Source organism: Echinops telfairi, unplaced genomic scaffold (genome assembly GCF_000313985.2).
Source record: "Echinops telfairi isolate 266 unplaced genomic scaffold, ASM31398v2 ScPeMD7_7400;HRSCAF=8409, whole genome shotgun sequence".
NCBI lineage: Eukaryota > Metazoa > Chordata > Mammalia > Afrosoricida > Tenrecidae > Echinops > Echinops telfairi.
In genome coordinates, this window is record NW_022111300.1 from 51317069 (window position 1) to 51330407 (window position 13339).

Sequence of the window (13339 nt, forward strand, 5' to 3'; positions counted from 1 at the left end):
CCCCACAACCATAAATTTGTTTTTGTTGCTACTTCAGAACTGTAATTTTGCTACTGTTATGAAATTCAACTGTGCAAGGGTCGTTCAACCCCCACAGGGGTCACGACCCACATGTTTGAGAACCGCTGTTCTATGTGGTAAAATCTGTAGTCAAGATGCATCCAACATTGCTTGAAGCCAAAACGATGATCTAAGGTGCAAAGGGGAGAAGTTGCTTTGTTGGAAAAGATGAAAGTCCAAGAAATGATTAGATAGAATATTATTAGAAACTTTTTATGCTTCATTAGTTAAAATGCTCTCTGGTATTGTATCAGAGTCTGTAAAGATCAATATCAAACATTTTTACACTAATTAGTCACACGTTATTAGGCACGTATGTCACTTGAGATATTCACAAGGCACATCGTTAACGTAAATTCAGTCTAATTCCATTTCACCATTACATGTTACCATTGGCTGATATGCTTCCATAATTATTAAATTAAATTCTTGTATATTAACAACAGTAAAACAGCAATCCACTGCAACAATGATTATTGAGTCACGTTCCCAAGTCAAGCAACATGAAATTCTGATAACTTCACACTCCTCTCTAGTCCTAATATGGAATACCAATATTAGATGCAATTGACAGGAGCAGACAACATAGAATCTCGCTAATGTAGTCAACCTTGTGGATCCCTTAACTCGGTCATGCTCATCTTCTGTGCTGTTTCTCTGGCCATTAGAAGCAACATGAGATCATCAGACATCGCAACCATAGCTTTAGATGGCATTTTCCTTATTAAACACACAATGCCCTCAAATTTTGTAGAGCACATCATTCAAAGTAGATGGAAGGAAAACAGCAGTAGGGACCAAGAGCAGAAAGGTGTATGGTTCCTATCAAGTCACCTGGGGGATATGTTTTTGGAGAGAATGAAAGAGAAGCAAAGGAGACTGTTTGTCCTGTACTTGTGCTTGTCGTTGCTCATCATTCTCGATGGGAGGCTTTAAATACACAGAGAGTAGGTAGTTAGTTGGTTAGTTGATTAGTTAGTTATTCCCCTATGTGTCCATGAAGCCCAATGATAATTCCCTCCTGTACTCAGGAACCCTTTTTCCAATTTGTAATTTTTTGTTTTGCGTATTAAATTTCATGATTCTATGAATTCCCCTATCACTGAGGTCTTTAAAACACATAAAATATTAAGCTAAACAAAAGGCAAGGACTCAAGGGTGACTTGGTACCTGTTTGTTCTCTGTTCATGGAAATGCAGTGATTCACGGTGCGTTTTCCTGGGATTTGAAATTTTGCAGGAGTCATCAAGACTGCCCTTCCCAACATGGACAGAGAGGCTAAAGACCAGTATCTGCTTGTTATTCAGGCAAAGGACATGGTTGGTCAAAATGGCGGACTCTCGGGCACTACATCAGTCACTGTGACCCTCACTGATGTCAACGATAACCCACCTCGCTTTCCACGAAGTAAGAATTTTTATAAATGTTGAAATTATTTCCTTGGAAGTTTTTTTTCTTTCTGAATACTTATTAAACAAGTAAGTCTCTTATCCATATCCGTAAAACTGTGTTAGCTCAGAGACATGATTTTCTTTCCAGTAATGTGCAATTATAAGGGTATTGAAAACAAATGGGAGCAATCATATATTTATCTTAATTTCATCTTAAATACGTTTTCCTGTCATTCATATCTTGAATGTGAGGCAATCCATCTTTTATGTACTAGCTTTTTTCTATTATTATTCTAAGACTCACTCATTTCATATATTCTTCAAATTATGAAGTTGTTGCTAGTTAGTATTTTTCAACTATGCTTTATGATTCTACACACTTAACATATTTTATTTTTTAAGTTAAAAATAGACAAGTACTCAGCATTTTAATTTTTTTATTTCTGTACTTTTTTACTAACTTATGCATGGTTGTGCTTAGCATTTCTATCTCATCGTTCTTGTGCACACAGCCTGGGTTTCTAAAGGAATCAATGTGCAGGACCACATGCCCTCGATTTAGCTTCTTTGACCAAACTGGCCTTTGATTTAGTCACGAGAGAAGGGAAACAGATGCTCTAGGTAGAGATGCCCTTTCTGTAGAAAGCATTTCATCTCAGGCTCTTTAGTTGCCTCCCCCACCACCACCACCACCCCCGCAGGAGGGTTTGGTAGGTGAACATGGTATGTCTTTGGAATGCTCAAGGAAACTCAGAGATTGTACAGAGCTCACTGTCTCGGTGGAAATGGAGAGCTAAAATCTCTTACAAACAAACAACGTTTAAATCAATAATGTCACTTTATGATATTGTCTATGCAAATCAAACAAATAGGTATATTTTTCAAGTACTGCTTCTTCAGCTGTTTTCATTTTGATTTTATATTTTTAAATTGTTTCATTCATTGTACAATAAACATTTTTAATACATAAGGAAAATTTACCCCAAGCCTAACTTCTATCTCTCTACCTATTTATACCTACTTATATAACTACTTACCTACCTAATGTTTTTTCACTACCCATCCAGGACTCTAACCTTATTGTGTTCTTTGTGGCTTATTATAGAGGAAAGAGGATTGAAAAATGAATAAAGAAAGCAATATTCCCCTTCTCTTGGGTTCATAGTGAAAAGAAAAAAATATATATACACACATATATTTTCTCTCTCTCTCTTCTTGGAGACTACAGTAATAAGCCTGCCTTCTAAGAAGTTCTTGTTCTAATGTTTGATGGGACAGGGAAAATACTTTCTGGCATATTAAGTAGATGCTCTCTAATTTTTATTATGGGAGGAAAGCCCAGGATAGTCATTATGGGTTTGTATCTTGAAATGTTTGTGTTTTACTAAACACTGTGTGTGTGTGTGTGTGTGTGTGTGTGTGTGTGTAGTAGTCATCACAATATATATATCCAAATGGTAACAAGGCAACACTGTGCTCGTCATTGGATGGACACACAACCGTGATCCCTTGCAAAATGTCTGAGCTAAAAATATGTCTAATACCTCTCCTAAATATTCTTGTATGATTATATGGAACTTTTGTAGTAAATGATGTCAGTAAGTAAACCCCAATGAATGATCAGTTTTAGAACCAGTTAGGCTTGTATTGATCCATTTGAAATGTTATCAGAATAACTAATGTATCTTAGTTACAAAAAGTACCATTTTTCCCACTACTAGAAATGCAGGAATGGGAATTTCTTCAGTCCATTTTCTTTCTACTGTTACCTTATAATTATTATCTGATCCCTCTGCCCCATAGATTTCTCGGGGCAGTTATGAAACGTGCCTTTATCTCACACTGCTTAAGCATCTTTTTCATTGAAAATAATTTAAGTACAGTGTGTATGTTTTTCAGTTCAAAGTCATGTTTTTAAAATCTTATTAAAGTTTCAAAAATATGGGGGGAAAAAGAAAGGAAATAATTAAGTACAGTGATACAGAATAATCAGATTGGTAGGCTGTAAATAGTTGGCCAGGTTTTGTGGTATTTTTTCATTTCTTGTTTTGAATTTCACAGGGTCCTACCAATATAATGTCCCAGAGTCCTTACCTGTGGCTTCCGTGGTAGCCAGAATCAAAGCTGCTGATGCGGATATTGGTGTGAATGCTGAAATGGAGTACAAAATTGTGGATGGTGATGGATTAGGGATTTTCAAAATCTCTGTTGACAAAGATACCCAAGAAGGAATCATTACAATACAGAAGGTAACGCTTGCTTCTCTTGCTTTTCTAAACATTTTCTCTGAGGGTAGCAACTCAGAGATGAATGGAGCAGAAACCATGTCAGCTTTGATCGAACAATGAAGTCCACAGACTGAAACAGCACAAGCTATTAGTATTGTCACTGGGTGTACTGGCATCTAAACGTGCTGCATCCACTCAATGCTGACACACAGCAACTGTAACTGTGTGGGTTTCTGGCACTGTAACTATGTATGCGAGTAGAGAAGCCCAGTCTTTCTCCCGTGGAACAGTTTGTGAATTAGAACGGCTGACCATGCGGATCTCAGCCCAACACACAACCGCTGCTACGTCATCAGGGCTCCATATTGGCTTATAGGCTGTTGAAATGGCCAATGTAGGGAGGTGAACATGTTTCATTGTTGACCTTTCCACCAAGGAAGCCTTAACATTAACCAGGTGCCTTTGTAAGCAGATCAGACGGATGCTCTGCATTCAGGAAAGCAATGTCAGCAGACTAGACATTAGAAGCAGGGCAATGAAGAATTTCTCCACTACTTACTGCTCCTTTGTAAACTGAGAGTAAATTAAATACTTGGAGCATTTCTGTAAAACTAACACAGGGTGTCAGGGAGCCTATCAATATACCACAAGGGAAAGCACACAGGCAAGAGGCAATACTAGGGGCCATCCGATGTCTGCAGGAGAAATTCTATTATCTTTTAATTCCGTTTTTTCCCCATGAACTTTTGAAGCCCCCTTGTATATTCCACACTAAAGAGTGTTTACCATGACACAGTTAAATTCATTACAAACACTAATGGCGGTGGGGAAAGTTGAACTTTTACTCTCTCTGTGTCTCATGGACCTGCCCTTTGGTAAAGATTTTTTTTTAAATCCAAAAGCAGTTATTTTGGAACATAGTGTTATTCTCTCAAACATCGGAAAGACAACTATGTGTACTTACTACATCTCTATGCACATGGGTGAGGCTCCATGGGCTATACGGAGCGTGGGTGCAGGGTGGGCTTCACACTGAGCTACTGACCACAAGGTCAGTGGCTGGAATCCACCAGCTGCTGTGGCAAAGAAAGACGAGTTGGCCCTGCTGCTATAAAGCTTGGGAACCTCAGAAACCCCCCGAGGAAGTTCTCCTCTGCCCGGAAGGTCACTCTGAATTGGAATTGACTGGATGTGAATTCTTCTTCTTGTTTAATATGTGGGTGTTTACCACTCAGTCTGACCATCCAGGTGTAGAACTCTACCATTAACACTTCTCAATAATTAACACTTATCAATAAAGAATGTTGTATTTGAGCTGTTATAGGAAAACATATGTTTGACTTCAGGCCAGTGGGCAAACATGTTTGCAATTATTTCCAGTCCACAGCTGCTGTTTCAGTTCAGTTGGTGACAATCTGTGTAAAAAAGTTTCAGTAACTAGGATAGGCCAACTGTTGGTGAAAATATTTTGTTTTCTAAAGTAAAAAGAATTTACTAAAATACACCAATGATTTTAGATCAATTGGTTCATGTTCCAGTGCATTTAATATGTATTGAAACAATTTTAATTGAAGAAAATGTATGTTTATATATTATGATGAAAATAACATATGCCATTAAGAAATATATATTGTGGGTAGGAAAGCAAGTTTATATATTGTGGGTATGAAAGCAGGCTTTATATATATTGTGGATATGAAATATATATCGTGGGTATGAATTCAAGTTTTCAAAAGCATTGCCACCAGGATTCCAGTGCACATATCCATTTTGTTTTTGTTGTTGTTTTCCCAAACACCAAGTGGTTAAACACGGTCTTTGTGATCAAGGAATGGCTACAGACAAGTTTTACGCACGTTCCTTTGTCACATTATGGTCCCTTAAAAAAAAAAGTCCCATCAAAACAGTGATTTTGGAGGAGATCTGATAAACCAGGTAAATTCAAGGCAGAGAAATCCCCGCGGGTTATGGTGGCTATTTTTAAGAACCCCAAAGGGTTAATCTCGGGAACTTTTCTTTAACAACAACAGATAACCATGGGAACTTATTTGGAAAAAGGGTTTTAAGAAAATTGAAAGCTGATTTACTGGGGAAAAGGCCAGGAGAATTGTGCTAAAGACTTGTTTTTCATCGTGACTGTGTTTCCACTCACTCTTTGAGGGTAGAAGGTTTGTCCTAGGATAATTTGGGCCAATTTTACTCCACTCACCCTACATAACCGATCTTGACCCTTCAGGCTTCTTTTTGTTTCGTAAACCCAAAGGACACTGCAAAGGGACATGATTTGTGAGCCCGGAGGATACCATTTTGCTGTGGTGTCAATCACAGGTCGCAGACTCCTTCTGGGAAGAACGAGTGAGACAGAAGCATTGCCCTCAAAAGTGTATTGAAGTGACTTAGACACAGGATCTGTCATGAACCAATAGCTTCACAATGCGTTCTCTTTCATTTAATAAAGACTGATGAGATTTCTATGGCAATACTTTACACTTATATGTATATTGAAACAGGCTATCTGAAACTTGGGTTTTTGAACTAGGTAATATTCAATGCTCTGTTGTTAATAAAATAAAGTCTACATGGAGATGAATAATAATAAATTTTATAGGGTTCTTAATGCTAAGAATCCTTTGTTAATGCATGTTGTGTCATATGTTCCTTCTACTTTTTTTTTTCTTTTCTATATACACCCACTCCTCATTTATCAACATGGTTAGGTTCCAAAGACCTAGTCATTATAAGTGAAATAGCATTTTTCAGAAATAGAGGATGACTACATCAGATCACAAACTGGAGAATGACTACATCATTCCATGGCTGCCAAAACACCATTAGGTCACTGCCAAACCACTGAGTATCAGAGCCCAACCATGGTGACACTTAATTGTAACCTTTGGCGTCAATGCAACTTCACATCGGTTCTCCCAGGTAGATGTCATCTATGCACAAAGTAGTCAGCTAGCAGTATGTTGCTGTTGTCATTCATGTGAACAGCCAGATAAGGAGATAGTCTGTAGATGAGGGGCAGGTGTGACAGATAATATTGGCCTAATTTTTATTCCAACAGCTTCTTCCATCATCTGGCTCTTTTTTTAATAATTATAATGCTGCACTGTCTGCTAATCATTTCTAATGTTTAACCAATCTGACTCTAGTGTCACAGCCATAATAAAATGAACTAGCATAAGTCGAGGCCTCTGTAAAAATTGATTGCAAATACAGTCAAGTGATATATTTCCTTTTCTCTGCACTATAGCTTATTGGTTACAGAAATTTCTTTATTCTTTCAAGATTATGGATGGTATTATATATTAACTTTATTTTAAAATTAGATTATTATTAGTTATAGTGTCCTCATTCTCAAGTAATTATTTTAATATTGTAGTCCAAATTTTAATTCACATTTAGGGAGTAGGGGAGTAGCTACTGGGCCCAGCACTGTATTAAAATCTTTAGCTTGTCTTACTAAAAAAATCCCATGTAAGTCTCATATTTCAACTCGTTACACAGCTTTCAGAGAATTACTAGACCCACAGAATTATTTGGAATATATACATATGTTATATACATACATACGTATGTATATATGTATGTATGCATGTATGTATGCCACAATTCTCCAGTTCCATTAACATAGAACAGACATTGAAGTAATTTTAATTTCTGAACACGACATAACTTGTCTTTTACCTCATGCATCCATTTCCCTCTCCTACACCACCCTCTTGAGTGTGGCTCCCAACCCTCATTACCCTTAATTATCTTTCAATTTAGGGGGAAGTTTCTGTTCTTCCTTCTTTGGCTTCAGGATAGGGAGCTAAACTTATCTATAGAAACAAGATTTTTCTCTGTAATTTGGTATGGAGGGGAGAGGGAGTGTGTGTGTAGTTAGTGATGAAACCTGGTTTAGTAAAACATAATGAGAAGGTCCCAGTTCCATAAATACTATGATTTTTCATAGTTATCTTTGGCCACAAGGATTTGGATCAAGACCCAAGTTTGTAGAAGTTTTGAAGAGAATGCGTGCTCCATCTGCCGGCCAACTGTTCAGCTCTATCAAGGCTCTCAAGAACATAAACACGGTCTATGAAAGGAGTTGAAAAGCAGCTGAATTACACCCTTTCCCCGGTAGGCAAGTGTACTGGGTCGAAACCAAACCAGCTGCCATCAAGTCAGTTCCAATTCATGGTGACACCATATGTTTCAGAGGAGAATGGTGTCCCACAGGATTTTCGGTGGCTCATTTTTTCTGAAGTAGATGACCAGGCATTTCCAGGGGGATCTTGGGGGTGGACACAACCCTCCAACTTAGCAGTTAACACCTGAGTACATCCAGCATGCCGCTTTGCACTGCACACAAACTCCCACAGGGCTGGATCGTGCCCCTCCCGCCTCCACCCGATCCTCCTTGTCCAACATAAACACAAAAGGTGACTTTATGTGAGAGTAGTCTTAGCAGATTTAATTGGTAAGATGAAGTCAAAGTAGACTATGGGGGCCTCTAACTCAGTGACTGATTCCTTTGTAAGAAGAGAAAATTGGACACATAGAAACCTGGAGAGGCCATGCACTAATGCAGCTTTGTCGTCCCAGGGCAAGGCTTAGCAGCAATGGATAGCGTTATCACAGTAACAATGTGCTGAAAGACAACAATTGTGAGCATGGTGCAGGATGGAGTGGTGCTACGTTCTGTTGTCCAGGGGTGACTATGCATCAGCACCTACTCGAAGGCACCTAATGGGAACAACAGCAGCTGGGAGAGAGGCATAGGGATTGTTTCTCTCTCAAAGCCAAGTAATAGTACCAATAACCCCATTTCAGACTTCTGACCAACAGAACTGTGAGATAAAGAATTTGTTATTTATGCTGCCTACCTTGGGGTACTTTGGTGTGGCAGCCCTCAGAAAACAGTAATGCAAACCAGGGGCCATTAAAGAAACACTGCAGTTACATACATGTGAGCAAACAGAAAGGATTTTCTCAACAACAACAAAAAATATAACCAATGACCTACGCACAAAACATCAACCTATGGGAGAGCATGTTCAATTTAGAGACCTACAACAAGACTGATAATACTGAAGTATAAAGTGGAACTGATCGCTGTGTGTCAATTTGTCCTACTGTGTTTGCTGGTGTGCTGTTCTGATCTTGGAATCCATGTCACCAGTATTTCAAACGCCAACAGGGTCACTCATGTTGTACAGGTTTCAGCAGAGCTTCCGGGCTAAGAACGATTAAGAAGAGAGGACTGGTGATCTACTTCTAAAAATGATGGAACGAAACACTGTGGATCACAAATGAAGGCTGTCTGCTATAGTGCTGGAAAATGCATCTCCTAGGCGGGAAAGCACTCAGTAATCATCGTGGCTAACTAGGACTCAGCACGTCAGTGATTGCGGAGAGGGCACAGGGCTGGGCAGCCTTTTGTGCAAGTCTCCCCGGGTTGGCCTTAAGGCAAATATGGCTCATTGGCACGTAAGACTAATGATGATATGAAAGAGAAAGGTCCCGTCAAAGTGTACTTATCCCTGGCTGCTTCACAAGGGAGGTGTTGAAATACGAATATACATATAAAGTTCTTTGAAAATCAAAATGGATTGCAAAAAATCACCCTACAATATTTTATGGATTTGAACAACTGAACGGTCAAAACTTGACAGTAAAATACCAACTCGTGTCTCTTGGAGCCTCATTCTTAGGCTGCTTGATGAATTTGACTCACCTCAAACACTTCGTGTCTTTTCAGGGGACTGTGGTGTCATCAGGAGCCCTGATGGTATAGTGGTTACACATAGTGCTGCTAACCCCATTGGGCTGCTAAGCAAAAGGTGAGCAGTTCGAAACCACCAGCCAGGTCTTTGGACAAAATTCGAGGCTCTCTATGCCCATAAAGAGTTATAGTCCTAGAACCTCAGAGGGGCAATTCTATCCTGTGCTGTAGGTTCCTGTGAGTCAACAGCAACTCGATGGCAGTGAGTTTGACTTTTTGAGTGGTATGATCAGTATTGATGCTAATGACAATTTTTGTCATTTTCCTGCTGTGTTCATTAACAATTAGAATACCTTTTCATTTTTAGTTTTTGGTTTAAAGTCTTGGGTTTATGTTTTTTTTTCTTGTACATTCTAGATCCTTAGTAGCGCTTAGCTGTATTTTATTTGGGTCTCCCTTCTGACTTGATCCTACAGCTGCTTATCATCGCTTCATTCCCTGAGCTTGGTTCATGATCTGCTTCTGCATCCTCAATCCTCAAAGCCAGCCTTCCCGTAAATTGCTTTTCAAAAACCTTTTAATATTTTTTTCCTATTGCAACTATTTGGAAGAAGTCTATGTTCGATCTATGAGAATAAAGCAGAGTGATACAACACCTTGACAGGAAGCAGAGAGATTAATATTTTACAGTTATATGGTTATAGACTGCAGAATTCTAAAAGAACTCCTTTTCCGTTCTTGGAATTAATGACACCTTGGAATACTGAAAGCTACAAAACTAAGTTTAAATTCCTGGCTTCACGACGGCTTCAGAGCACAGGTGTGTGAGCTGGCAGACTCCATCCAGTCACACGAGCTTTCGCCCAGGAGAAGCTGTTATGATTGCCCATCTGCCAACTGCTCTTCACGTCCATGCCTGAGACCCGCCCTTCCAAAGCAGCATAATCGGCACATAGCGGCTGTGCCCGGACCCCCAACTGCAAGTGGTTTCAGGCCATGAAGCCGCAGTGTCTCCCTTCTCTTTGCCCAAGTGTCTATCACTGCAGCGCTTCTTTAACGACCCCTGGTCGCTGCTAATGGAAGATGAGTGATCCAAAGCCACCAACCACTCCAAGGGAGTAAAATGTGGCAACTGGTTTCCCTAAAGAGTTACTCTCTTGGAAATTATGTTCTCTAGAGAAGTAAAATCTATCATATGAATTTTATATCAAGAAAGTTGATCTCAGAGTTCTAGATGCATTAAATCCACTTTGGATCAAGACCATGGGCTAGCTATTAAAATGGAGATTTTTCCTGACTCCTATAGCTGCCAGAGTTAATGCTGCAGAAAGAAACCAGGAAGTAGGAGGTCCATAGGCTACTGGAGACAGTGGCAGGTGAATCCAAGCTCGGCAGGCCAGGTGGCAGGTCAATGAAAGCTCCCATGGTCGGCAGATCATGAGCCAGATGCGGGATCCAGACCACCAAGAAGTGAGCGAGCTCTCCCACGGTGTCAACTAACAGAACAACTGGCTACACCCCTGATGCAACTTCCTTTCTATTGTTATCAAGCCTGTGATCTGAATAAGAGGGTACCCCTCTACCCTATTCCTCCAGCGAATGCTTGGCTGCCCTAGAAGAGCACATTATGGATCTCCTCTCCCCGTCATTGGAGAAGCCTGACCCAGCCAAGTTGATACATACCTGTCCCAGACACCCTCTGAGACAGTTCATGATGAGTGGACATTGACTCATGAGACGGTAATAGGATTTTTTAAATGTCAATTTTTGGGCTTTTTTTCCCTTTAAAAAAAAAATCATTTTATTGGGGGCTCGTAGAACGCTTATCACACTCCATATATACATTCTGTGTGTCAGGCACATTTGTACATTTGTTGCTATCATCATTCTTAAAACATTTGCCTTCTACTTGAGCCCTTGGTATCAGCTCCTCATTTTTCTCCTCCCTCCCTATTTCCCCCTCCCTCATGAACCCTTGCTAATTTATAAATTATTATTATTTTGTCATATCTTACACTGTCCGATGTCTCCCTTCACCCTCGACATGTTGGTTGAACACCCAGCTGCTCGATAACGGAGCTCTGGTCAGACCCACCAATGACTGAGGCAGAAAGGCGTGGCTGTCTGATGCAGGACTGCTGCACAGTCTAGGGAACACTGGGAAATTTTGCACGCTGAGCGCTCTATGCGTTGATAACCACTCAGTGGCACCTAATAGCACAGTCCCTTCGGAGTAGTTTTCTCCGAATATGGGAATTCTGTCTCTAACAGTTTTTCATTCTCCCATAACAATCACTTGTGATCCTGCTGTTCACTGCCACCAACCAAGATTTCAGTGACTTTAGGCCCAAGATCTACCCAAGGTAGCCTGTTTCACAACCCTTCACAGCTACCAGGGTCTGCAGGAAACACACTCATCCCCAAAATCCCGTCCTACCCATTTCAGAGAGTGAGGGAATTATTTGTGAAAAAGAGGAATGGATGTTGGATTCTAATTCATATGGACACTCTTACTAATATTGAGAATTTCGAAAGAAGACACGAGAGGCTCTTTCCATTCAAAGAATAGATAGTTTCACTGAAGCAAGTGGACGACTCTCGGAAATCCATGAAAATGAGCCATCTGGTGATATATCTCCCATTCTTTCTCAATGACGGCGCTGCTGTGATGTTGACAGTTTTGCGTTAATGATGCTAGCTCTAAGTATTGCTTCACACGTGATAGTGTTTCGGTGTTCATTTAGAAAAAGTGATTTCTGTTGGAATTAGGTTATTTTCTACCCGTGCACTATGAGTTGTAATTTGTTGAACTTACTTTATTCTGATCTGTGGTATAATACAACCGTGTCCACGGCTTCTTTCACAAACAACGTAGCCTCATAGATCTAGTGGGATTTATTTCAGTTAGAGAGAATTATTATCATATTTTGCATCCTGTACATATGCTAGTCCTGCAATGGGGTGAGTTTGGAGACAGAGAGAGTAGAACTGAAAAATATCTTTCTGAAAAAAGATACATTAAGAAAAATAAGAACAGATTTGTGCATGATCCCCTTTGAATATATTTTTATTGCTCCAATGCTTTATAAAGAACACATGGATTTATGTGACCAAATGCACAGAGTACGCCTTGTTGAAGATTGATGTAGATATGAGCATAGTTATTTTTTTCATATGAGTTAATCATTCCATCTACGAAGGAGAAAGATGATTATATAGCAAAAATATGAAAAATAATAATAACCCTGCAGTGTGTTAAAAAGTTAAAGCCATGCACGTGGTAAGAATATTGCTGTTCATGAATGATATGATGATAACCTTCATAACCTGTTACCTAAGGCTTCATAGTTCACATATTGTACACCTAAACATTATCCCAGGTGAGAGAAAACTCTGTTTTGGGGTCCACCTGGAATTCTTTCCTTTACCATTCCAGTACCACAGCTTACACTTTAGGAGCGTCAGTCTTTTATTTCTCCTTTGAGATATGGCAATCTTTTCTCTAATGCACTTCAGTTTTTCAATATAAGCCCTCAGTTGCGATTAAATTTGGAATTTCGCTCTATAAAATACATTACCATAGAGTTACCGTGCAGTAAAAAATGAGCATTTTCAAACTGCATATGCTCTGAAGGATAACTACCTAGGCCCTCTCTGGAAGGCTCGTGTTGTAACTCCCATAGTCACTTATCAAGATAAAATATTTCAGCTTTTTCAGGCTCATTTTGCTGTCGTATCCTTATGCTTCCCCCATATCTGTACACTTAAAACCAAGCCGAAGGGCGTGTCAATTGTAAAGCAGAACGTGTCAATTGTAAAGCAGTGACACAAGGACTGACACAGCTGCTCGCCTCCAGTGATGAAGGGCGAGGAGAAGTGGGGGTCTACAGTGTCCACTCAGCCTTCCACTGGACTGCCCAGCTTCGCAAGCTTGGGGGTTTTTACTC

The 13339-nt window shown here is 39.8% G+C and overlaps 1 protein-coding gene across 1 annotated transcript in view; it reads left to right on the forward strand.

Moving 5' to 3' along the window:
- CDH7 (cadherin 7) overlaps positions 1-13339 on the forward strand; it is a 148503-nt gene that overhangs the window by 82518 nt on the left and 52646 nt on the right. The window contains exons 3-4 of the mRNA XM_045296073.1: positions 1300-1467; positions 3513-3700. Of these exons, the coding sequence (XP_045152008.1) occupies positions 1300-1467; positions 3513-3700 (356 nt within the window). The remainder of the gene's footprint in view (positions 1-1299; positions 1468-3512; positions 3701-13339) is intronic.